Below are 26,494 nucleotides of genomic sequence, written 5' to 3' on the forward strand. Positions count from 1 at the left end.
TAATAAAACCACTTGCAAGCAAATTTGTTGATCGAGAGAATGTGTTTTCATTTATCAACTTAATGCATAGCCCAATAGTCAATTTAGAGGAGCCTTCAAGGGAGACGAAGCTCCAAAAATAAAAAAGAAAAAAAAGGAAAGACCACATTTTAACTAAAATCAGAGTAGACCGACTCAAAAACCATTATTCGTACTCAAATGGAGTTGAGGGATGGCAATGGGTGAATCAGGTCAAATATCACCCATAAAACAACCCAAAACAACAATGCCTCGTAAAGCCCCCCATCCAGAACACAAGGGCATCATCAGCCACAAAAATTAACTCTTCATAAAACACATGCATTTGATGCTGTTCTAATTAGGACCCCATCATGCTGCCATGTAATGCAACATTTATGTCCCCTCTGTCTCGATTTGCCTGTCAAGTAATAATCATTAATCAAATGTTATCAGATAACCGGGAAACAAATAAAGAGACCTTATCCACTATACCAAATAATCAAAAGAACCATGTGAAGCTTTCAGTTCATAAACCAAATCCAGTGATCATCAAATGGATACAAGAGAGTCTACTACGCCATTTGGGATTGTTTTGCAAACAAATTTCGGTGAGAAGAAATGAAGTTCATTCTTAAAGAGTAATATTTCCATTGCAGCCACGTTAAAAGTCATGCCCAAATTAACTTTCCGGCTTATTATAAATGATGAATGCGAACGAGAGAACCAATGATGTAACATGAATGGAGGATGATGCAAGAATCACTAAAAAGTTTCTTACCTTTATGCCAAAAATTGTTTAAGAACTTGACGAAGGAAGCTCCATGACCTTTCCCATTGCAACTGTTTTTCCTGTAGGACAGCAATTCGTGTGACAACATACAAGAATATCATAAACACTCACCAAATACGTGGGCAGTATCAGTTCTCACCTTCAGTACGAAGAGTGAACCTTCCAAGTTGAGGAAAATCTGAGAACTTCTCTATGCATATTAAATTATTCACCTAAGAACCACAAGCCCACAAGGGATCAATTTTTTTTTTTTTTTGACAAGTAAAATGAAATTTTATTAAAACAAATAAATAGGCAAGGCCCAAGTACATAAAAAGTATACAAAAGAGAACACATAGTTACAAGTTGGGAGCTAAAGATAGATGCAAGAAAACCATTAAAACTAGCCTCATGAAATAGAATAGCAGAAGCCCATAAAAATAAGGTGCAGAAAAAGACATCTGATTCCATCCGAAGGGCGTTCCCAGTCCTCAAAGCTCCTGTTGTTCCTTCAGAGCCAAATACACCACATTAGAGATACAGGAGCCATACTCCATAATGCACCTCATAATGCACCTCATAATGCACCTAATGAGGACTTAAAGGAACCATTCTCCATACATGAGCAATTTGACGGTTGCCCTGAAGGCCTCTCCAACAAGCCAAAGCTCCACTACCCTCCATGGCATCACCCATGCAGTAAAGTAAGAATCTCATCCCCCTCACAGTGAAGTAATATATGATCCACTGATTCACTTATTTTGGCAAATATAAGGCAACGAATCCTAAATTAATTGGAAGTGTTTTCGACCAAAGTACAAATCGAATCGTAATGTTAATTGGCAGTGATTTTAATCAAGAACGATTAATAAAGATAATTTTAATCATCTGGAAGAAAGGCAAGGTGATGACTACAGAAAATTCTAACAGAGAACTGGCAAATCTATACTTAGAATTGACAGCAAAACTTGTGAACGTCACAAGAGCTTGCAGAAAAAGGTGGCAAACTCTATTTGAGAGATTTTTGCGACATTCATGATACATTTTCAGAAGAAATGCAGCGTGAATTTTAATACCAATAAGCAACAAAGCCAACCTGGATGCGGCATACGACGACAGCATTATTTTTCACAAAGAGAACTTTCTTTTTCATAGGTTTCTTCGTCTTTGGATCAATTTGCTTTAACAACTCAACAATCTCGCATTCTTCCACAACAGAATGAATGTGCAAGACAGCCTTATAGCCAGCTGTAAAAATTGCCTAGAAAGCAGCAACATTCACAGTACTTAAGAAATCACATACCTAATTATAAGCAACAATATAAGAGAAAGATAAGATGAACAAAATAGCAAACCACTAAACAGAGGAGGGGGAGAGGGAGATAACTGAAGTTAAATGCATACATTGTCTAGCAACTCAAGGATCTGCAACTGGGCAACAAACTCGGTAACAGCAGGTATTGGTTTAGCTGCATGGAGGAAAGCAAATTTAGCACATCAGAAAGCAACAACACCCCCCCCCCCCCCCCCCCCCCCCCCCCCCCAAAAAAAAAAAAAAAAAGAATGTTCAAGAGCACAACATTAAAAGTAGACCAGACAATAAAACATGCCAACGGTGGACGGACATGGGATTCGGATTGGGATTTTGGAGAAAGGGGGATGGGAGGAAGAAATAGGAGGAAGGTTGGAATTTATAATTTGATAAGGTGTTTACATTTGAAAAGTATTCTAGCCACCGGACTCAGTTAATTCTACTCTATTACATGATCTGATCTTATTTATAATGAAAACTACCAACTCGTTCAATAAATTGAAATGTAAAACAGCAAGGTGGTGCATTTCATGGAACATCCAAATGCTCACCCACGTAACAATTATATTTTTCATAACAGCAGGTAGGGGTGGAGGGGAGCACCTTAAAATCAACTACAGTAACTGTTTCAATTTAAAGGATTAGCTAGTGTACCAAAATTACATAAATGCATGGTGAAATTTGAAGTCGATAATATTAAGAAATAATTAGTAATACTCTTTCAAGAACTACAAAGAAAACTGTCTAATATCCAAAAAGGAAAATTACCAATGCTTGACAAAACGAAGCCTGACAATATGCCGTCTTCTTCAATCCCAGACAGTTTAACCCGTAGATTTTCACCTGGGCCTGCTTGTCTAACCTTATCTTCATCACAGTATACTTCAAGAACCTTAACATGAGCCTGCACATTAATAAGAAAAGTTGTCAGTCAACAGTACGAAGTTGGGAAGGTACCATTTTGTTCTATGGGAGGCCTGGGGGGCGGGGGAGAGAGAGAACAAAAATCATAAGGATACCTTATTTGGCATGACCAGCAATGAATCTCCCTCACGCACACTACCAGATTCTACTTTTCCCATAACAACAGTCCCCATCTCCTTGAACTTGTCTATAATAGGCATCCTAAAAGTTTGACATAGTAATAAACAAGATCACATCAGCAAGATCAAAGCAATTATGAGAGGAGCAAAATGTGAATTCTGAATCAAGTTTATTAAGTAACAACACATTCCCATCAGAAACTAAATTAATTGTGATCAACCAAGTGCTTAACACATAAGAGCCTGCTAATAATAAAGATTGAAGATTTTTTGAAGAGAAAGAAATGATAGATTTTTTGAGGATCACGAATGCTCCTCGGAGGAATTTAGGAGTTTTTTTTTTTAAGACTTTATTTATGTGAGCCATTGCTTTAGAGTTAAATGGTCTCAGCTTCCATGACGTTCTTGTAACAGTTTCTAGTTCTTAATTTGGTGTACTCATATGTATACCTCCGGTGTACTTGGGCTATGTCTATCTTTATCAATACAATTACTTCTTACTTATCAAAATAAAATAATAAAGATTGAAATAGTATTGTTTGAATACATTGACCTGCTTGATAGGGTGACACAAATGATAGGATCTTATCAAAAGCGCAGATGGGCGCAACTCTAGTAAACAGGGAGTCTATAAAAGTATAAGCCCAACAACTGAGAAGAAAAAGAACAAATTCCTCTAATAATATAAAGCTAGATGATGTTTTGGAATGCAATACAAAATTGCCTATTGTGGAGGAAATGAATTACCAATCTTAATATTCAAACATAAATTTTCTCCCAGCAGCCACTCATTGTGTTTTTTAATCCCAAAAAAAAAAAAGATGAAAATAAATTTTTATAGGTCAAAGTTGGATTGTATAAAAACAATCAATCCAGCGACTTTATCATTGTCTTTCTTGGAATTGCTAGACATTTGTAACTTAGAATTTAAATTTTTCTCACTTTTATGTACCTCATGAAAGCTCTTTATTACTTCTATTATTTTTAGCATTATCTTTATTGCTTTCTTTGTAATGAAACTTTTCTACTTATAAAAAGAGAATAATAAATTTTGAAATGAAAATTTTTCTTTTTTAAATTCAATGTGTTGTAAGAGAATGATGCTCCACTGAATTTCTAACCAAGATAATAATAACAACCAGGCTGGCATGAAAGCAGTTCACACAATAACGCATCCCCTCATCCAATGTAAAACATGCACACTTAATTATGCATCTTGTTAATGAAAAAGAAATAAATTTTGAAACATGAGCCAGAATTCATATATGTCAAACTAGAGAACTGGTTTCCACAGAGACCACAGGTTGGGTGGGTTGAGAATGAAGTAGTTAAGCTGTGAGAGAGAGGGAGATCTGGGGTAAAAAGGAAACATAAAGACTGAATCACACCTAAATGGACCTTTGGGATCTCGTTGAGGAATTTCAGCGGCATCAAGGGCTTCAAAGAAGCAGGGACCATCCCACCATGGACAAATGCTTTTATTCATTCTTGTTTTCAAGTTTGCACCAAGCAGGCCAGAAATTGGCAGGAACTGGACATCTGCAAGCCAGAAAGGTATTAGAGCAGCAGGCAAGTCTTTAAATCCCCATGCAACCACAACACTACATATGTTCAAAATCTGCACAATAACATTTTTGCTGGAGACACTCAAACTAGATTTATGAAGTGATTTTCTAGCACAATGTTTTTTGTTATAAGTAATAAGAGATTTTATTAATGCAAGTAAATAGGTATAGCCCAAGTACACAGGAAGTATACAAGTAGAAACACCGAAATACGAGCTAGAGACTAGGAGCTAGGAAAGTCTGAAAGAAAATTATTTAGATCATCCCCATTCAATGCAAGAACTTTCGCCCAAAGACAGTTCCAAAGAAAAATTCTCTAAATTCTCCCAACGAGCGTTCTCTATCATCAAAACACCACCCATTCCTTTCCAGCCACAGGCACCACATCAAACATAAAGGAATCATCTTCCAAATAGCAGCAATGCGATGACCACCCATAAATCCTTTCCAACAAGCCAAGAGATCCACCACCCTCTTGGGCATCACCCAAGCAATACTCAACCTGCTGAAAATCTCATCCCAAAAAGTCTTTGCCACCCCACAATACAGAAACAAATGATGAACTGATTCCCCATCTTTCTTGCACATATAACACCAGTCTAAGCAAATTATACCATGCTTTCTCAAATTATCCGTTGTCAGAATCTTCCCAAGGGACACCAACCAGCAGAAAAAAGCAACTTTACTCGGCACCTTGGATCTCCAAATACACTTCCAAGGGAATTGGTTGACATAATGGCACGTCAGCTTTTCATAATAAGAGCTGACAGAAAAAAATGGAATTTCCAGCATGTTGCCACAACTATCTGTCCTGCCTTCCCTGCACAATTTTCAAATCATACAGCCTACTGAAAAAAAATGTAACAACAGGCACTTCCCAATCATGAATGTCTCTAATAAATCTCACATTCCAATGGGGGATATTATTAGAAAAAATTACAGAATCAGCCACAGTGACTTCTTTGTCTCGTCCATTGTAACGATCAAGACTAGTAAGCCCTTGCCATCCTAAAACGAGAAGGAAAGGCATTCTTAAAAGCCAAGTCCCCACACCAAAGATCATATGCCAAAAACAAATCCCATCTCCTCCTCCAACCACAAAACATGATTAAGAAATTCCCCCCAGGCATTCCAAATATATTTCCACAAACCCACACCATACACACTTCTAACTCCCCCGGGCCCTCCTATATTTAGCATTGATAATATTTTTCCATAAAGCATTCCTCTCTAATTGATATCTCCAAAGCCATTTCCCAAGGGCTTTATTAAAAACCTCAATTATGAATCTCCAATCCTCCACAAGCAACCAGTGAACAAACTTTATCCCAAGTTACTAAATGGAACTTCCTATCTTCCCCAAGGCCACCCCACAAAATATTATGGAAGATTCTCTCAATTATACAAGCCACCCCAACGGGCAAAGGAAAGAGGGAAAGAAAATATGTTGGAAGATTAGACAACATACTTTTAATCAGAGTAATTCTTCCCCCTTTGGACAAATAAATCCTTTTCCAACCAGCCAATCTCCTCTCCATTTTCTCAATCACTTCATCCCTAATCGACGAAGATTTATAAGGGGCACCCAAGTGGAGGCCTAGATATCTCATGGGAAGGGGTGAAATCTTACAACCCAAAATGTTTGCCAAATCCTTAGCACAGTGTTAAAATCCTATCATCCATTTCTTGTTACAGCCAAAACATGGCACAATATATTACCAAATTAACATACCCGAGTCAAAAGCTTTGTACATGGACTTGTCTTGCTCAAGATCATAACGCTACTCTTTCAAATATTTTTCACAAGAATTAAACTAAAATCAGATGGCCAGAAGAGAGGTTTGCTTCAAAATTGCACAGTACATTCAAGACCCATTTATGACTAGTGCTATATCAGAAACATTAATTTACTGTTCAGGATCATAAACCAAGAACAATGAAAACATACCAGTATTTTACAACACCAAGCACCAATTTATTAACAGATAGGTTACATGGGTTGAAGTCAGGTTGGTAAATTCAAGTGCATTGACATATATGGCTCAAGTCTCATAAAAAAACAAGTTTCAAGTAAACCCGTTATAGGCTTTGGTTCTGAAGACCCAATAATTAAGTTCAGTCAGGTCAGATTAATTTTTGTAGGAACTGCATTACATATTTTTAAGGAAAAAATTATCAAGAAAGCTTAGCTGAGTTGAATACCAAAACGAAATGCTATATAATTCAGAGGCAAGCATTAGAAACCTCGCCCAGATATCGTATACCACTCATGCACAGGTAATTTCGAATAATTACCATCATCAATGTGGTAAGTGATATCAATGAACCTTTGCAAATCCAAAAACCATACAATCCGTCAAAGGCATCAATGCTGAGTATAGCACAGCATCAAAAGGACGCAAAGTGGAGTCAAGTGGTCATATCTAATAATCATATACAGAAATGAATCTCATGATTACTGAACTCCCATTATTAATCAACACAAATATAATATGTCATCAAAAACACATTACAATGTCACTGCTTTCCAATAAAAACTTAAGAGTCCACGGCATTTACATCGGCAAAAAAATCATACAAACGTATATCTATAGGCCAACAGAAAATGCAAGATGATAATAAGATTTGTGAAAACCAAAAACCATACAAGTCACAAAAAAGATAAAAAACATTCTTCCAATACCTTTCTTGACATTGTATCCTGATAGCTTCAAAAATGGTACCATCTTTGACTCAATTTCATCGTACCTGGAAGAAATGCAACATGAAGAAATCACTGGGGAATATACGAGTAGAAAAGCAGAACCGCAAACAGAGAGGGAAAGGAAGTGGAAAAGCACCTTTCCTTTGACCAATTGACAGTTGGGTCATCCATTTTATTTACAACAACAAGCAGCTTAGACACACCCAGGGTTTTTGCGAGCTGAACGTGTTCACGGGTCTGTCCACCTCTCTCATATCCAGTTTCAAATTCCCCTTTTCGAGCAGAAATTACCTAATGAAGAGAGAGAGAGAGAGAGAGAGAGAGAGTAATTAATATCCATGATGCATGACTCATCAAAGAACAATGCATAAAATAATAGTGTACAAAATCCATGATAGTCAAATATCAAGTACAAAATTTCTAACAAAGCTTACCAACACGCCTACATCAGCTTGAGATGCACCGCTGATCATATTTGGGACATAGCTTTTGTGACCCTGAAAATTCGAAACAAAAAAAATATCAAAAGCATTTCTCCAAGAAGAGAATTTAAAATTTAAACTAAAAAAAGAGAAGACATTATGAAAAGAAATGATATTTGCAATCCTTTTGAAAAATGTGAGTAAATATGAACCCACATGAAAAAACTAATTTTTTAATGGTGGACCCCACTCTTTTCCAAAAAGAGTAGGTGGCACTTGCACAACCCATGATTATATCTAGCATTACTCTTTTGAAAAACTGGAACTAAGGCAGAATAATATATTTATATCATAATGTTTGAAACCAGATAATCATGATATTTTATGATTCCTCATTCAATTCCTATGATAGATAACAAACATTAAAAAGCCAAAATAAAAAGAATTAAAATCCCAATCCAAGGTCTAAATAATGGTCATTTGAACACAGTATCCTCCAGCCCATTCAGCTTATACTCAATCCCACTTTTTTTACAAGTAAAGGTACCACTTTTTTTTACAATTAAGATTTTTTGGTATGATTTGTGGTGTGAATTTTAGGACTTGGAGGAAGTCTACTGAGAACTATTCGGAATCTCTTCTAGCAGGGAGGCATCAGTGGCTGAACTTCACCAAGTTACAAATCGCAATTCACAGTGGAGCATTTCAATCATTATATTAGTGCTGGATTAGGAAGTGAAATTGGCCTCTTTGCTACTTAACCCCCATGTACTCACTTGAGCTTAAGGGAAACCATAAGGATGAGATGGGGGGATCCATTCCAGCCGAAAGCAATTTTAGGTCAAATCATATCATCAAATCCTGCACTGCAGTCGAATGTTCTTTTAAATGGAAAAGTATATGACTGAACAAGTCTACCTCGAGAATGGTTTTCTTTGTATCGACAGCAACTTTAGAGAAGACCCTAACAATTGATAATTTGAGAAGGAGACACATAATGACGTTGGATTCATGCTTTATGTGCAAGAACCGAGAAACTATCGACCATTTTTTTCACTGTGAAGTGGCTAGGGCTGTGGGTCTCAATTCACTAGGGGGTTTCATAGAATTATTCCTCCAATTTGAATTAGCCAGTTGGTAGAAAATTCAGTATTTCACCTCCCTAGCCAGGGTGTTTCTATCTCCAACTCACTATTCCATAAGATGTGTTTGATCTAGTTCTCTATTAGTCTCCTCCTTCCATGGCACCTTTTCAGCCGATAAATCTCTCCCTTTGCTATCGCATCACGACCACATGATTCCTTCAATAGTAGCCTCTTACAAACCCCATGCAAACTCAATTAAGACTAATTCCCAATTAGATTAGATCAACTTTATGGATACTAATTAACTAACTCAGCAGGCCGCATGTATTTTCGTTGTTCTTATCCTATCAAAAATATCAGTTGGTTATCTTCCTATGTAGAATATCTTCTTTACTACTTATCAAAAAAAAAAAAAAAATCTTCTTTACTACTTATATATAAAAAGAACAAATCTCCTAAATCCACATACTAACCTAGGTCTCTCCCTCTTCCTCTTGTCACTGAGTCCAATCAGTTCAACTTATAACATTTAAATCCTCAGCTATGCAATTACTATTAAACTTATATCATTTAAATCCTAAGCCATGCAATTACTATTAAGCAATTATCACTCGCAGCTAAGGATGCCTCCCATAGTCATAGTCAATTTAGATCTGTTCATCAATCCTAGGTTAATTTGTCCTTCAATGGCACACCACATAATTAAAACATTATCACGACCAAAAATTTCAATAATAGATAAAATTGAGTAAGGTGGCAAGAAGATAGCTCAACAAGATGTATCCACAAGAATAAAATAGAGATACAATCTAGATAGTATCTCTAAGCTTTAGAAATAAAGATCTTAAATGCAAAACATATTTTTTTTTTTATAAGTAATAAATTATTTCATTGATAAAGAAAATAAGCATAGCCAAGGTACACTGGAAGTATACATGTGAATACATCTATTTAAGAACTAGAAACAGTTACAAGGAAATCATGGAAGCAGAGGCCATTCAAATCTAAAAACATATTGAAACAATTATACATTACTTTTCATAAAAACTATAGAACTACCAATTCGAAGTATGTGATGCAAACATCTTATATGAACAAACTGATACCTAAAATCCATCCTTCTAGAAACAGAACAAGAAAGTCTCCAATCAGTTTCTACGATGTGGTCTAACAAATAGTGATGCACTTTCTCTAGCTTGTCAACTCATCCCCCAGTAATAATTATTCTAATAAGTCCATGTAAAGAGGAAAATTAGTGTCTGGAAAGTGAATTGTGGGCATTAGGCTCCCTCACCGGTGCATCCAAAATTGTAAATCTTGTTGTCTCTGTTTCAAAATGAGCTCTTCCAACTTCAACAGTAATACCCTGCAATCAGCATCACAAATTTATTAGATTAAAGGGTAAATGCAGGTTATAGCTTGTAAGTTCTAACAATTCTGAACAAAAATATTTCTCCCCCCTTTTTTGATAAGTAAAACATTATATTAATGAGAATAGGTATAGCCTAAGTACATAGGGAGTATACAACAGGTAGCACCTAGTTAGGAGAAAGAAATAGAAACAAGAAAATCTTTTTTTGATAAGTAAATAGAAACAAGAAAATCTAGGACATTGAAATCTACAGCTTTAGCCCATAGGAATAAAGTTTTGACAAAGAACAATTTAATCTCCTCCAATGAGCGCTCTTTATCTTCAGAGGTCCGATCATAGTAATATATTGCCTAGAAAGCCCAAGGGGTTGGCCCAAGTGGTGAAGGCCTTGGTCTTGGAGTATCACTCCCTTCAAGGTCCAAGGTTCGACACCTCATGGGAGCAAACAATCTTTTGGGGCCACACCCCCTAGTGAAAAGCCAGCGATTTAACCAATTTCGTGTAGAGAAACTTCCGAGAGTGCAGTACACAGGACTGGAGTTTACTTCGTAGAGGTGGGTCTGAAGGGCCCTACCTTGGAGAAGTTCCCCAACATAAAAAAAATATATATATATATATATATATATTGCCTAGAAAGTATGCAAATTCTATTAGCATATTAAGTGAATCATACCTTGGTTCTCTCCTCTTCATTAGTGTCCATAATATATGCCATATACCTAACACAATAATAGTATTAGTGGTCAGAAAAGGAAAATGAATTAATAGATCATTACCATTAACTATGGATCCAGACTATAATTCATGCAATTTCACCTAAAAGCATCATTTAACATGTTTCATAGACAATGTTGGTGAAAGCACTAGGCACAAGTAAGCGCAAATGCCAATCTAAGGCATGGGCACAAACGCATGTTGATTTAAATAAAGTGTACAATTTAAAAAATTATGAATAATAATAAAAACTCAATTAAAAACAAAAAAAAAATGGTTGAAAAAACATGAAGTAATCAACTAATTACATAAAATTTAAACAGCATTTTCTATAATTTCCTTGTGCTTTAGCAAATACATGCTTACAAGATTTAATAGCCATAATCAAATTAAAGTACAAGGCTGAACCAAAATAGAGCAAAAAGGCCATTACCAAAAAAGCTCAAGAGTTGTCTGTATTGATTTCTATGCTAACATAAGCAATCAAAGATATCAATCCATCTAGAAAGCCAACTTGGACAGTTATATTGGGTTCAAAACTCAAAAGGCATATGCATCACATATGACGTCGCGCCACAGTACGTCAATGATCTTCAATATCAACTAAATACCAAAAAAATATCTGTTTACATCATTTTCATAAAAAAAAAAAAAAAACTTTTACATAATTCTCAGGGTCTTGAACTACTATTTTATATTTTTTTCAAAAAAAAAATTACAAAAACACACTTTTATACCCTTTAAGCAAGAGCATGATTTTGTACATAGCTCTTCACTTTTGGTAAGCAAAACACTTCAGCCATGGTGTTTTCCACTTAAGCATGCTCTTACCAGCACTGTTCAACAATGTCCATAGAGATATTAATGAATCAAGAGAAAAAGGGGCGAAGGAGGTCAAAGATGAGAAGGGGGAAGAGGAGATGACTATAACCAAATAAGCCATAAATTGAATGTACACATAAGCAAAAATAAATCTCAGCCAAAAATGAAAATTACCCTTATAAATTATTTGAGTCTTAATTCTTCTTAGAAAATGATTGGCAATAACCTAAGTACAGGCTTTTAGGGAACTGGCAAGTTCATGACAAGATTGAATTCAATAAAAATGTCATGTGAAAGAACAAACTAAAGAAATTATGAAAGAGAAGCCTAAGAAGTTCACTACATGGTTTGCAGTGCTTACTAAATTGCTTCAAATCACCAAATATGTCCTGTCTTTTCATGGTAATAAGAAAATTTTATTACCATGAATGGGCAAAACCCAAGTACACAGGACGTATAAAAAGGAAATACCTACATCACACTAAGAACAAAAAAGAACCTAAAGCAAATCCTGAAAATTATCATCATTCAGTACAAGAGCCTTGGCCCACGAACCCAAAAGTACAAAAGAAAAAATCCCTAAGGTCTCTCAAAGAGTGTTCTTTGTGTTCAAAGCATCTCCCATTCCTTTCCAACCAAAGACACCGCATCAAGCACAAAGGAATCATCTTCCATATGGCAGCCACATTAATTCTCCCCTCAAAACCATTCCAATAAGCAAGAAGATCAACCACTTCCTTCGGCATCACCCAAACAATACCTTTCCAGCCAAAAATATCATTCCACAGACTTTTTCCACCTCACAAAGAATAAAGATATGATTTATAGATTCACCATCTTTCTTATACATGAAGCACCAATCAACCATACACATGCCACGCTTTCTTAGATTATCCATGGTCAGAATTTTTCCAAGAGATGCCAACCAACCGAAGAACGCCACCTTCGTAGGTACCTTCACTCTCCATATGCTTTTCCAAGGAAATTCCAAACCTCTATGACAGTTTAACACTTTATAATATGAACTAACCGAAAACCTGGAATTTCCTGCCTGCACCCACAATAAACTATCTTCCCTTCCCTGTACAACCTTTTAATTATAAAGTCTTTCCAAAATATCAGAAACTACATTCACCTCCCAATCATTAACATCTCTAACAAAATCAACATTCCATTGAATGTTACTATACAAACAAGAAAAAGAATCAGCGACCACAACATCTTGATCCCTAGCAATCCTAAACAAAGGAGGAAAATCGATTTTGAGGGCCGAATCCCCACACCAAATATCATGCCAAAACAAAATCTTTTTCCCATCCCCCACCTTAAATTTAATATGTTTAGAAAAATCCCCCCAACCCTTTTGAATGGACTTCCAAAAACTCACCCCCTACGCTCCTCTAACTTCATTTGAACACCAATCCCCCCACATACTCCCATATTTAGCTTCAAAAACATTTTTCCACAAGGAATCGCTCTCCATGTGATATCTCCATAGTCATTTCCCAAGGAGTGCTTTGTTAAAGAGCCTTAAGTTTCGCACCCCCACAAGAGACCTGTTGACAAACCTTATTCCACTAACCAAGTGGAACTTTTTTTTTTTTCCCATCCCCCACCTTAAATTTAATATGTTTAGAAAAATCCCCCCAACCCTTTTGAATGGACTTCCAAAAACTCACCCCCTACGCTCCTCTAACTTCATTTGAACACCAATCCCCCCACATACTCCCATATTTAGCTTCAAAAACATTTTTCCACAAGGAATCGCTCTCCATGTGATATCTCCATAGTCATTTCCCAAGGAGTGCTTTGTTAAAGAGCCTTAAGTTTCGCACCCCCACAAGAGACCTGTTGACAAACCTTATTCCACTAACCAAGTGGAACTTTTTTTCCTCTCCTATACCTCCCCACAAAAAGTTCCAAAAACTCCTCTCAATCCTCGCTACCCCCGCCGACAAAGGAAAAAAAGAGAGAAAATAAGTGGGAAGATTAGACAACGTGCTTTTAACCAAAGTTATTCTTCCCCCTTTAGACAAATATAGCTTCTTCCATCCAGCTAATCTCCTTTCAATCTTCTCAATCACCCCATCCCAAATAGTGACAGATTTATGAGACGCCCTCAAAGGAAGACCAAGATATCTCATAGGCAACAAAGCTACTTTGCATCCCACAATATTGGCCAGATCTGAAATATTGGAAATGGTATCCACTGGAACAATTTCAGATTTAGATAAGTTGACTCTAAGCCCCGAAACAACTTCAAAACATAACAGTGCTCTCATAGCTCAAAGATGATCTTGATTAGGCTCACTAAAAATCAGCGTATCATCCGCAAGAAGCAGATGGGAGGCTTTTAAGCATCTCCGAGTCTCATCACCCACTACAAAAGCTGACAAAAATCTTCCTTCCGCTGCTGCTTCAATCATTATACTCAAAGCATCCATAACAGGAGTGGAATATTAGCATTACTCGGGATGCGCATGATTGGGAAGTGACTAGTTTGGTGGAGTTTCTAAACTTGCTGTACAGCACTCCTATTGCAGCCACAATTGAAGATTCGCTGGAATGGAGACCCTCTAGGAAAGGGAAGTTCTGGTACGCTCCTTCTATGACTCTATTACTATGCAACAAAGGCATAACTTTCCGTGGAAGACCATATGGAAGGGTAAAGCACCAACCAAGGCCGCATTCTGTCTGGACAGCAGCTCTAGGGAAGATTATGACCATAGATAATCTTAGACGACGTGGCCTTATCATCATGGATTGGTACTGTTTGTGCAGAAATAGTGGTGAAACGGCAGACCATCTACTCTTACATTGTGATTTTACTTGAGATATTTGGAATTACTTCTTCAGCAGAATGGGAATAGCTTGGGTAATGCTAGGTAGGGTGGTGGAACTGTTAGCAAGCTGGAGAGGGATTACTGGAACACCACAGATCGCAATCGTGTGGAAGATGACTACCATATGTATTTTTTGGTGTATTTGGTGTGAAAGAAACGTGAGGCTTTTTGAGGATCATGAGCACTCCTTGGAGGAGTTTAGGAGTTTTTTCTGGAAGACTTTGTTTTTGTGGGCCATTGCTCTAGATTTGAATGGCCTCAGCTTCCATGATTTCCTTGTAACTGTTTCTAGTTCTTAAATAGGTGTATTCACATGTATACTTCCAGTATACCTGGGCTATGCCTATTTTCTTTATCAATGAAATAATTTATTACTTATAAAAAAAAAAAAGAATCCATGACAAGAACAAAAAGAAAAGGAGATAGAAGATCTCCTTGTCTCAAACCACGAGAGCTATTAAAGAACCCAACCGGAGAACCGTTCACCAAATGGAGAATCTTGATGTCAAAACACAATGTTTAATCCATGAACGTCATTTCTCACCAAAACCATATCTCCCAAATAAATACAAGAGAAAATCCCAACTAACATGGTCATAAGCCTTTCCATGTCTAATTTAACTAAAATTCCAGATTCACCCAATTTGATTCTACTCTCCAAACATTCATTAGCAATTAAAACTGAATTAAGAATTTGTCTCCCCCTGACAAATGCATGAACTAACGGAGGGGACTATGCACACAACTAATACAAAAATTATAACCAATCTGCATTCCTGAATGTTCTAACATACATCAGCAACTTTATTTTAAAGCAGTTAAGAAATGAAGCAAGGACTCACCAGCTTTCTCTACTTTTCTCCTTTGCTTCTCTTTCATATTTTTGGATTGTGCGATCATCCACCTGACCACTGAGGAAAAGTATCTGGCCTCCAATAGTGGACTTACCAGCATCTACAACCAAGACACAAAACATGATTATAACTATGAAGCATAAAGTAACAATGGATCAACCACGTCCAAATATGCTACAACAAAGGAAAGAATGAATAAAAATAATGAAAGAAATTACCTATCAAAAAAAAAAAATAATGAAAGAAATATGCATGAAATGTTTTAATGTTTTTGGCCTATGAATGAAATGAACATGGCAATGGTACAGAGCTAAAAGATGAAGACAACCATCCTGTATGGTCTGTCAAGTTGCCCACTCCAGTACACTATCGTTTATCAAGTGTTGTCCATGCCTTTTTTTTTATGATGTATGAAATGTTTTATTAATGCCTTACTTTTATTATATCTGTAATTTATTAATGCCTTTCAAAAATGAATGACGTTAATATGTTTATTACTGGATATTTGACTCATTTAACAACGCAGATACTATCAAGGACTAGTCTCACGAATATAGAGTGGAGTCTTCTTTTTTTAAAAATAAAAAAAATAAATGTGAATTGTCTTCATCAAGAAGATGTTTTTAGTAAGTGTTTGTAGCACAACAGTGGCCTTTGTTTAGTATGATGTTTTGTAGATTGAAGACTAATTTTAATCTTCAAGTTTCTTTTTCATGAGTTGTAACTACATGGTACATTGTGAAAAGTTCATCAATAAAGGTTGCTTAGGCTTTTGGTTTACAAAATTTTGTATTCTTTGCACTACGATATGAACAATATGTAGCATCATATCCCTAATAGGATGAGGATGTGATAATAACTCCCCTCCCCTCATCTCAAAAATCTTTAGAAAGGAGAAAACTTTAGAAAAAGAAAAAAGCAACAATCATAATCACTCATCTAGACAACTGCACTGCTGATCTGTAGTGCAGATAACTCACTAGTACACATTACCTATGACATCATCAATGGCCATTCAAAGATAAACATCACAAAAGATAGAATATATCCTGGAAGTCAGCAGTCTATATTAAGAACAGCCATGAAATGGATGAACCTACCAACATGGCCAATGAAGACAACATTTAAATGTCTCTTCTTAGATAATTCCTTCTCCTCTGCTGCTCTATTGTCCGAGGCAGAGACTTTCTTGTCTTTCACTGCGATTCCAAGCCAAGAAGTCAACACAAGAAATGATGATTGGAGCCAATATTAAAAAATAATCTAGCTATTAAACAATGAGTTAAAACTATAATTTTGTAAAAAATAAAAAGCTAAGATACTCCTGCAGCACCTTTATGTTCAACCTGCACTGCCTCATTATGGACATCTCCCTTTGAATCTGAAACCAATCAAAGCCAGAAAGCTCTTCAGATTAACTTATATATTCCAAATTCATATAACATATAATAAAAACCATACAAAAATTGGGCAAAAGTGGCCAATAGACTTTGTCTCAACCACCATCTCCTCCCACCATAGAAAATGGGGTAATAGACGAGGTCATGAACTCATCAATAAAAAAAAACACCATACAGGCAAACCACCATTTTCCAAACCAGCTCCTATTGCGTACATTAATGTATTAGCAACTCTATCAGCATATTAAGGTCAACATATCTAAAACATTACTCCATCAACCATACTTGAATGACCCATAAAATGAGCATGAGTAGCACCAATAGAGCTGACAATCGATCAAATGTATTCTATACATGGGATACATGGGATGCAAGTAAAATCTGAAAACTTAATTATGCTTCATTGGGAAGGATCTTTATTTTTTTTATCAAAGTAAAGAAGATCGGTGAACTGGGAAGGATCTAAAAGGTCAATGTCTACAGGGGAAACCACATTACTGCATTCTTCTTATTTTCATGCACTAAAAAGGCAGGATCTATAATAAAGAAAAACAAGTATTAGAGAATGACACAGTGGACACAAGCTCCTGCTGCAAGGAATACAAGTGTACAATCAACTTTTTAATTAATGAGTTTTATCTTTTGATAAATAATCAAAACTTGTTACTTATCAAAATGTCATCAAAACATGTATGAAGAGAACAAAGGCTTAGCCTAAGTACAAGTTGAAAATGGAGCATTGAATTAGAATATTTTAAGCCCTTCCATCACCCTTTCGCAATCCTCAAATTTTCTTTCATTCATTTCCCTCTGAACACTCCACACTAGGCAAATAAGAGCCATATTCCACATTGCGCAATTTGAGGGCTGCTACATAACCCTCTCCAGCTTGCAACTTAAGCTCTTCCATCGTTCTCTCACAATCAAAATTTCTATCATTCCTTTCCCTCCAAATACTCCACAGCCAGCAAATAAGAGTCATCAATCATATTCCAAATTGCTGCAATTTGAGGGCTGATATATAACCAACCCTCTCCAATTTGCAAATAGGTCTACTATCCTTCTAGAAGTACGCCAAGCCAATCCAACTCTACCAAAAACATTGTTCCATAAGGCTTTGGCAACCTCACAATAGAGTAAAAGGTGGTCTAGAGATTCCCCGCTCTTTCTGCACATACAGCACCAATCAACCACAATGATATGACACACCTCTAGATTATCCAAGGTGAGGAACTTCTCTAAAGAGGTTCTCAAAGCAAAAAAGGCAACTCTTATAGGTGCTTTAGTCCGCCAAATACTCATCCAAGGAAGAGTTGCTATCCTAAGTACGAGGACCTGATAGAATGAACAGATAGTAAAATTCTCTTGATTGGAAAAGGTCCAAAGGGTCTTATCTATACAGTTACAACTCCAGGGGTTAATCTTATAGAGTACAAGAGATACAAAAAATTTATATAGTCTTCAACTTCCCAGTCATGATCAGCACAGGGAAAAAAGACTATTGTGGAGAGCCAATGGAAAATTCCAATAAATTGGTCATTGTAGCATGTTGCAGACGCGTGATAATAAACCTCCAGAAAAAGCTACCTTGAGTGCCATGTCTCTACATACAGCATGCCATATTTTAATTATAAACCCATCACCCACCTTGAATCCATAGTGTAAGTAGACCTCCATCCCCTTCTAATGCTTTTTCCACAACCCAAGAACCAAACTTGAATCCACCATGGCTTTCCAAAACGCATCCCTTTCATGTTGAAAACACTAAAGCTACTTCCTAGTGAGGCCCAATTGAGTTACTCAGCCCAATTAACAAGGTGGAATATGAATTCTTCACCTAGCCCGCTCCATAAAAAATCCCCCTACAACATCTCTATCCAATTGGCTACATTGGCAAAGAGGTAAACACAAACACAAAATGTGTGGGCAAATTGGAGAGAGTACTCTTGATTAAAGTGATTCTGCCGACTTTAAACAAATACATCCCTTTCCATCAAGCCAATATGCACTCAATTTTCTCAATTACACCATCCAAAAAAGACTTGGCCTTGAATGAGACTCCCAAAGGTAGGCCAAGGTATTTCATACACTTCAATAAGCTAGCCAAGCTATCAACTAGACCAACTTTGATTTGGTCAAATTCACTTTCAATCAACAAACATATTAAAAAAAAAATTAAAAAAAGGTCTCAAAAGACTTTTAAGGGAGAACTGCTCTTTCTATCTCAGCTACTTTCCCTACCACCGGCACAAGAGGGACTTTTTCTCTAAAGCCCTCTCTCTAATCTCCAAAACCCTTTTTTTCTCTCTAAAGATTTTTTCTGAGGAAGAGTTCCTAATAATCGCCTCATCAAATTTCTTGAAAGCTTCTACAAAATAACACGAGATAAAAGGATCTATTGATGATCGCTATCACTCCCCAAAACCGAAAGCAAAAGAACACGTAAACTCCCAATTAACATGATCATGGGTCTTCTCAATATCTAGCATGCAAAGTACCCCTGGTTAACCTAAGCTGAGCCTACTATCCATGCATGCATTAGCAACAAGAACCGAGCCTAGCATTTGCCTATCTCTAACAAGAGGATCGTCGATTATTTTTTACAACCCTAATTAACCAATTAGCAAAACTTTAGCAATTAGCTTGGATACACCATTCACAAGACTAATGAGGCAGTAGTCCTTAGCATCCAGTGTCCCAAGTTTTTTAAGAGCAAGGGTTATGAAAGTGGCATTAATACTTTTCCAGACTATTGGGATGAAAATCATGGAATACTCATAATATCTTGTTTAATCACATCCCAAGAAGTTAAAAGAATGCCAAAAAGTGCCATCCGAGCACGATGCTTTATCACTAATCATACATAATATTAACCACTCTGAGCACCCCCATTCTTTCAAATAGTCTCTCAAGCCACGTGGCCATATCTTCTTCTATGGAATCAAGTGTTAAGACAACAAGCTTGGCCTCTAAACAAATTGCTCAAAATATTTTTTTTGATAAGTAAAAATATTATATATATCAAAAAGGAATAACCAAGTACACTGATGTATACAAGAAAACACCTTGACCATTGACCCAAAAAACCTGTGAAAAACAACCCAAAATATACTAAGCCCAACCCCAACCCCTTGTTTCCCGTAAAACTAAAACGCTACCCGAAAACCCAACCCCAACCTCTTATTTCCTCCTTTAGAACTAAAACTTCACAATGCCCTCCCTTTGGACTTCCCTCTAGTTGAGCTACAACTCTTAGTGTCGTAGTTGATTGCCCAATGAAGACGTTGTAACTCCCTACTTTTCTTGAAACTTGATTTGGTTTCAAGCGAGTGACTTGCCTCAATCGCAGTGATCAGTTCTTTAAATTGGTCTTCACATCCTCCATGTGAAATTCCCACAAACTGCTGAATCTCGCTAACTTTAGGCAGAAACCAATCTGCTATTGGAGGAAGAGAGACCAAGGGAGCAACATTATCCCCAGACACAGCATCCAACTGCACTCCCGCCTCTGGACATTCCTCTATACAAGGCACCAATGCCAAGCTCATTGGTTCTCCAGCAACTCCATCGGTTCTCCCCAATGGTTTCAGGCCCATTGGAGATTCCGAGGTGACAGCAAGTTCCTTCACCTCTAGGGTGGTAACGGATTCTACATCTCTTTCAGACCTCGGCAGTACACAATTTTCATTCAACTCCAACGAGGGAGCCATAGTTTTTTTAGGGACCAAGGGTGTAACAAGAGACGAATGGCATTTCATTACTGATGTCTCAACGCCGATACTGGATGTAGACCTCGCTTCAAGTATTCCAGATTTCCTTTTGACCTGCCATACTCTCCTCAATCTGGTTATAGGGACAGGGCCAAATTCGATTTTCCGTTTTCCTTTAGAATTTAAAGGGTTTGGGCCCGTCTTGTTTCTTACAACTTTGTTGTCTCCAGCTGAAATTAAGTTTATTTTCGTAGACAAGCAAGTTATTGCTGCATTCAACTCGACCAGTTGGGTTTCCATCTCCTTTAAAGAATTGTGCATCTCTACAAGCGGGTCCTAAGTGGTGATTTGCAAACCCCCCTCATTCTAAAACCCTGAGGCATGACCCGTCTTTAAAGCGGTCGTATAGGATCACCTCGACACCGAGAATGAACTAGGGTCTTTCCCTTCCAAGATCTCTTCCGCACCACCTACATGTTTTCTATATCCCCCCTGCATTTGAGTTGGAGGGATTGGCCCTCCTCCAACACCTCTTTGTCCTTCCACAGGATTGGTCTTGCCGTGGGAAAAATCATGCAGTACCTCCCCCATCCTTCTCCAGCCACTGCCCTCCTCCTCGGGGATGAATATAAAATTCCTCCTCCCACCACCAACATACTCCTCTACTGCCATATAACGTCCTCGAGAATTTGAGCAGCGATGCACTGTGAAAGTACGTCTGTCTTCCCGGGCAGTGGAGTAAAAATCCTATTTCTCCTTTGTACACGCAGTCATGGCCTTAGCCAACCATTGTACTGTTGTTGAACCCAGAACCAATTTCGAAATCACCCTTCGACACCTTTCAGTAATACCCAACATGCTCATCTCCTTCACGAGTGTAAAAGATTTAGATTCTATGATCAACCTCATAGAAGAAACCATTATGAGCCCAAACAGCCCCAACACCCAGAAAGAAACCTGGTCAGCAACCAAACGTCATCTTTCAGAAACCAAGGAAAGATGCGGCTGTTGGTTGCCGACTCACCGTAGCCCTATGAGGCAGCAGCACGGCCACTGAACACTTTGGAAGGCGGTAGAAAAAGACCTAGGGAAAAATCAGGTCGCCGGCGGGATGACCGTCGCCGGATGGCCCTCAACAAGGTCGTCGGGGCCCGTCGGCCTTGTCTGTGGAGGTGGTGAGGATGCCCTCGCTGGCAAGTGCAGTTGGATCTCACAAAAATAAGCTCCGAGAAGTAGTCTCGCGAAAAGAGACTGTTCGCCGGAGAGGACCGATGCCGGGCGGCCCTCGGCAAGGACGCCAGGGTCCGTCGGCCACGTCTATGACTGAGGTGAGGTACTACTCTTCGATCAACGGTGGGTAATAGGTGACAACTAGATGGGTGTACTAGGGTTTACGAGTATCACATGGGAGATGTACGGAGAGAAGTTTTTTTTTTCTATAGGTACTACACAATCACCTGTATATTGATTTCTCTGCTCAAAATATAAAAGTTCATAACATCGACCAAGATGATTTCTAATCTCAATCTAATCAGAGGAGGCTAAGACATCAACCAAAAGCATCTCAATGTCATTGTTTCTCCTATTCAATTAGCCACTAATGGAAATCTTTGTATGCTTGTCACCCACTTTTAACCCTAATGCCCCTGACTTTTGCCTCCAAGACACATTTTCCATTAAAGCAACCCTTCCTAAATCAATGATCACTTCGTTTTTCTTTAACTTCTATTCCTGGAATAATGCTCCCTCCTTTTCCATACCATCCAAACTCTACCACTCCTCGAAGAGAGACTTCTTTCGACATTTCACATTACAAAAGACTATCATTCCATAACCTCAGATCATTCTTCAGGGCCTTCAGTTTCCGGGCCAACCTAAAGCTTGGGAGTTCCTTGAGATTGGATGTCCACCCTCATCAACAAAACCTTCTGCTTTTAGCCACATATTCTGAAATTTGAAATACCTCCTACCTCCTTGAATATCTCCATACTCGAGAAGAATATCAAAATGATCCAACCAAATTCTGGGGAGCCTTTTTTCACACATATCAAGTTCACTTCCCAGTCAAATTTTGAGATGTAAATCAGTAACCCTAAATCAGATTTCGAGATCTTTTCCTAAATCTGTAAATTCAATAAAAAAAAACCCCTAAACAAAACAACTCCCATAAGTCCCATTCTATTCACATACCAATTTATGTTAAACGACGAGGGGCTGTTGCCAGCGTGAGAGAAGGGCGGCATGAGGAAGGGCTGCGTGCGTGAGAGTTGGGTTGAGAGTGAGAGTGAATGGAAGAGGGTCTGTCGGCTAAGCAAAGATGAGAGACTAAGAGAGGGTTGCATGGGGAGGGGGTAACACTAAGCCCCAACTAATTAAAACGGTGCCGTCTACTCCCCTAAAAACAACACCATTTTAATCAATTATTGGCAGATTTCTATCCAAACCCCACTAAATGGCACCGTTTAATGGGTTTTCAGTGGGACCATTTACAAACGGCGTCGTTTGGCCTTTTGAATAACCCAATCCAATAACTTTGTGTCAATTAAAATGAATGAAACCACATTAGATTTTGAAGCACAACAATCCAATGGAAACACATCCGCCCTTAAATACAACTCCAAATGCCAAACTAGATAATGCATTGTCGCACCTTTTCATACCAATGCCACCTAGCTCAACCATTTCAAAATTAATCAACTCCTTGCCCCTGTCCCATTTGGTTCTATCCTCACTTGCCAATCAAGGAACATTCATAGCACTGAGAGTCATCCGATTGACCAAAATTGAAATCAGGCTACTCAATGGCAAAACAATATTTGTTTTTTAATTATCGGTAGTATTGCTTGCTTTGTTGCCAATCACCATAGTAATGGTCTCAAGAATCGTAGGCAATAACAGAACAAAACTAAGGTGATGTCCATCTCTGCAGACAACAGACCCCCAGCCACTAGAAACTACCTCGTTGGACTCCCCGAAATATTCTATTCATTTTTGTCACCAAACATGGGTGTCATTGATTGTCATCGTTCTCCACTTGACATATTGGCACATTTAGGTCCTGAACTCTCTAGACCTGCTTCGAATCCTAACCCGTGGACCAATATTGAATTTCTAGACAACAAGCTCATATTCTCCCTCAATCACCATTGATCATCGTAGCCCCCAATTCTAACATGTTCGCCATGGTTGCTTATTAATTAAGTATTGGTTCTGGCCCACGGTGCCGCTCAGGCATTTACTCATGCTCAAAGGCCCCATCCTAATCCACAACTTGGCCAACCATTGGGCTTTTGGTTGATGCTTTAAAAAAAGGGGGTATGATAAGGGCTCAATTAAAGCCCAAGTTTTTATTAACATACCCACATTTTATTGACAAAACCCATCATCACTTAAGAGGCCTATAATTGGGGCCCAAGTATTTCTCCCGTAAAGCCACTCCACAAGCAAAGCCCTGTAGGTTTATGAAATTCCATCTCCTACACTAGAATCTCGATGATTGTTGGCTCAAGAAATACTATAGAATATTTGAATTCCTCTGCCCAAGATTTTGTCACCTTGTGTACCTTGAATGGCTCTACTCCTAACACACTTGCAACCCTCAGCACAACACATTCAACCCTACCCAGATTGTCAAGAGCCGGGCGTGGTCCTTTCCTTTAAAGGCCTTGGCATATGAGCAAAGTCAATCGTTGCCTTCCACAATTATTTTTATTAATACTTAATAAATTGAGATAGGTACAGTTGAAGAAAATAAAGGGTATACAAGAAAGCATCTAATGAGAGACGTGTACCTCAACTCTATGCTGCAGAAAGAAAACTGTAGCCTCAAAATATATAAAATCAAGCCTTATCAGCTCCATAAAATGTAAAAATAAAAAGATAAACAATTTTACTATCATGGAACCCAAACATGAAATTACAAATTACAACTCAATGGAGACATAATAAACACAATTTACGAATAAAAAGATAGAAATAAAAACATATAAACATTCGACACAATTTTTTGATAGGTACATTCAACAAAATTATATTACCCTTGACTCTTTTAATTTATTTTTTTGTTTTTTGTACGTAAGCATTTGTGATTCAAGTACTCACATTAAGAGTTATAACAATTTGAAGTTACTTATCATATTAAATTTCAACATATTTATGTTGATTTAGGCTACGTTTGGATAGTGAGAATACTTGAGAAGTGTTGAGAATGTTTGTGAATAGTAGTAAAAAAGTAATGAAAAAGTAATAATAAAATATTAAAAAGTAGGTGAAAAGTAATGAATAGTAGAAAAGTAAGTAAAAAGTAATAATAAAGTAAAGAATAGTAGTGAGAGTACCTCAAGTACTCTCACTTGCCAAACACACCCTTAAACTACTCAACAGCTTTCACCATTTCAATGACCTTTTTAACTCAACCAGGAACAAAATACAGTTGAAGAGAAGCAGACACCATATAAATCAAATATTTAGTAAAAAGACGTGAAACCTTGAACACAAATATCTGATAACAACGTAGTAAACAAGACTTTAATGCCACAACCAACCTTCCTCCATCTTATCCACTTCCTCAGGTTCTTCTGCCTTTGCATCTTCAGAATTTATAACCCCATTAGTATCTTCTGCTAAGTTCCGGTAAAAACATAAACAAAATTATTCAAACAAAAAACAATAATCAACCATCTCTATTATTTTTTTAACAACTAATGTCTTCTCAATAGTACCTGCCAAGTCGAGCTGCAAAGACCGTATCTCCTCCTCGATATCTATCATTTTTTTCTCATCCATGTCTACCAGAAGAAGTATAAACAAGTCATTTCTATGGATTTCTCAACATTCGAGAAAGAAACTCCAGTAACTCAAGCTCAATTTAACTAACTAAACCTTTTTTAATAACAAAAGAAATAAGATCTTAGTCCCCAAATTGAATTAATTTTTTTTTCTCTTTAACCAAACGGAGGATAATTGGAAACCTTATGGGAAAGGAAAAAAAAAAGAAGTAACAAACAAAAATGGGGAAAATTAGAAGGGAATTTTAAATAAACAATAGGAGAATTCAGATCAGAGCTCAAATAATCACAAAGATCTATCAAAAAATTATTTCAAAAACTGCATGCGTAAATGAAGGTTGAGAATTCGGTATTAGATAGAGAAATGAAACCAAAAAAACATAGATTCTATGATAAAAAAAGATAGAGATGGTTGGCGACGTACCCATGGTGAAGTAGGAGCACAGATTCTGCAAGGGAACTAGGGTTTTTGTGAAAACGAGCCGAGATAAGAGGCGTAAGCAAATACTGAAAAAGGAGGCGTGGGGGTTTGGGAAAGTCTGGAAACTACTGTTTGCCTACCAAGTTCAATATCTTATGTTATTCGGTAACATGAGTCGTTTGGATTCATATATGAATTGAGTTTAGTTAATTCAGATATAAATTTACGTTGGTTCGGATAATTTGTGAATAATGAAATAAAAATTAAATTATTTATTATATTTTATATAAAATTTTAAAAAAATTTATAATAATAAAATGAGATGATTTAACGTAAATTTTAAATACAAATAGGTAATATGTGATATTGTCTCACGCTTCCTTTTTTATTATTTCTTTTTATAATATTTGCACAAATATTAATCAATTTTGTTGGATAGATTTCTCTAAGCATTATTTAGATTTAGAAGTAATCTCAATTCATTTTATTTTATTATTATAATTTTTTAAAAATTTTGTACAAAATATAATAAATAATTTAATTTTTTTAAATATCAAAATAATAATAATATTAAAAATTAATATTTTAATAATATTTTATTCAACTTTCAACTTTCATCTCATCTCTAAATTCAAACGGGACTTAAATCTAATTTAAAAGAAATATTAAAT

At 37.0% G+C, this 26,494-nt stretch overlaps 1 protein-coding gene across 4 annotated transcripts; it reads right to left on the bottom strand.

Annotated features, from left to right (window-relative positions):
* LOC121244356 (eukaryotic peptide chain release factor GTP-binding subunit ERF3A) lies at positions 1–26,004 on the bottom strand. 4 transcript variants are annotated; one of them, XM_041142398.1, is made up of 19 exons: positions 25,827–26,004; positions 25,337–25,402; positions 25,160–25,234; positions 16,839–16,886; positions 16,606–16,704; positions 15,494–15,605; positions 10,946–10,991; positions 10,195–10,266; positions 7,828–7,890; positions 7,530–7,684; positions 7,373–7,437; positions 4,513–4,663; positions 3,101–3,206; positions 2,850–2,985; positions 2,174–2,238; positions 1,866–2,030; positions 930–1,002; positions 779–849; positions 1–418 (listed from the first exon to the last, which is right to left on the bottom strand). In XM_041142398.1, the coding sequence occupies exons 1-18, from the start codon at positions 25,828–25,830 to the stop codon at positions 797–799; spliced, it is 1,554 nt and encodes a 517-aa protein (XP_040998332.1). In that variant the 5' UTR covers positions 25,831–26,004; the 3' UTR covers positions 1–418; positions 779–796. The 4 variants fall into 4 exon arrangements, with proteins under 4 accessions (XP_040998332.1, XP_040998333.1, XP_040998331.1 ...); XM_041142399.1 differs by having other exon boundaries at positions 25,160–25,204; positions 25,827–25,989; XM_041142397.1 differs by having other exon boundaries at positions 25,160–25,237; positions 25,827–25,989.
* Between the last annotated feature and the right edge of the window lie 490 nt (positions 26,005–26,494).

This window comes from Juglans microcarpa x Juglans regia, chromosome 8S, assembly GCF_004785595.1.
Source record: "Juglans microcarpa x Juglans regia isolate MS1-56 chromosome 8S, Jm3101_v1.0, whole genome shotgun sequence".
Lineage (NCBI taxonomy): Eukaryota > Viridiplantae > Streptophyta > Magnoliopsida > Fagales > Juglandaceae > Juglans > Juglans microcarpa x Juglans regia.

Bases quoted from the DNA above. Each gene is read 5' to 3' on its own strand.
- LOC121244356 (XM_041142397.1), bottom strand. The intron at 16,887-25,159 runs GTTGGTTGTGGC...GATTGGTTTCAG, and splicing joins AGTGGATAAGATGGAGGAAG to ATTCAAAGGGAGATGTCCAT. The intron at 2,986-3,100 runs GTATCCTTATGA...ATTAATGTGCAG, and splicing joins TGCTGGTCATGCCAAATAAG to GCTCATGTTAAGGTTCTTGA.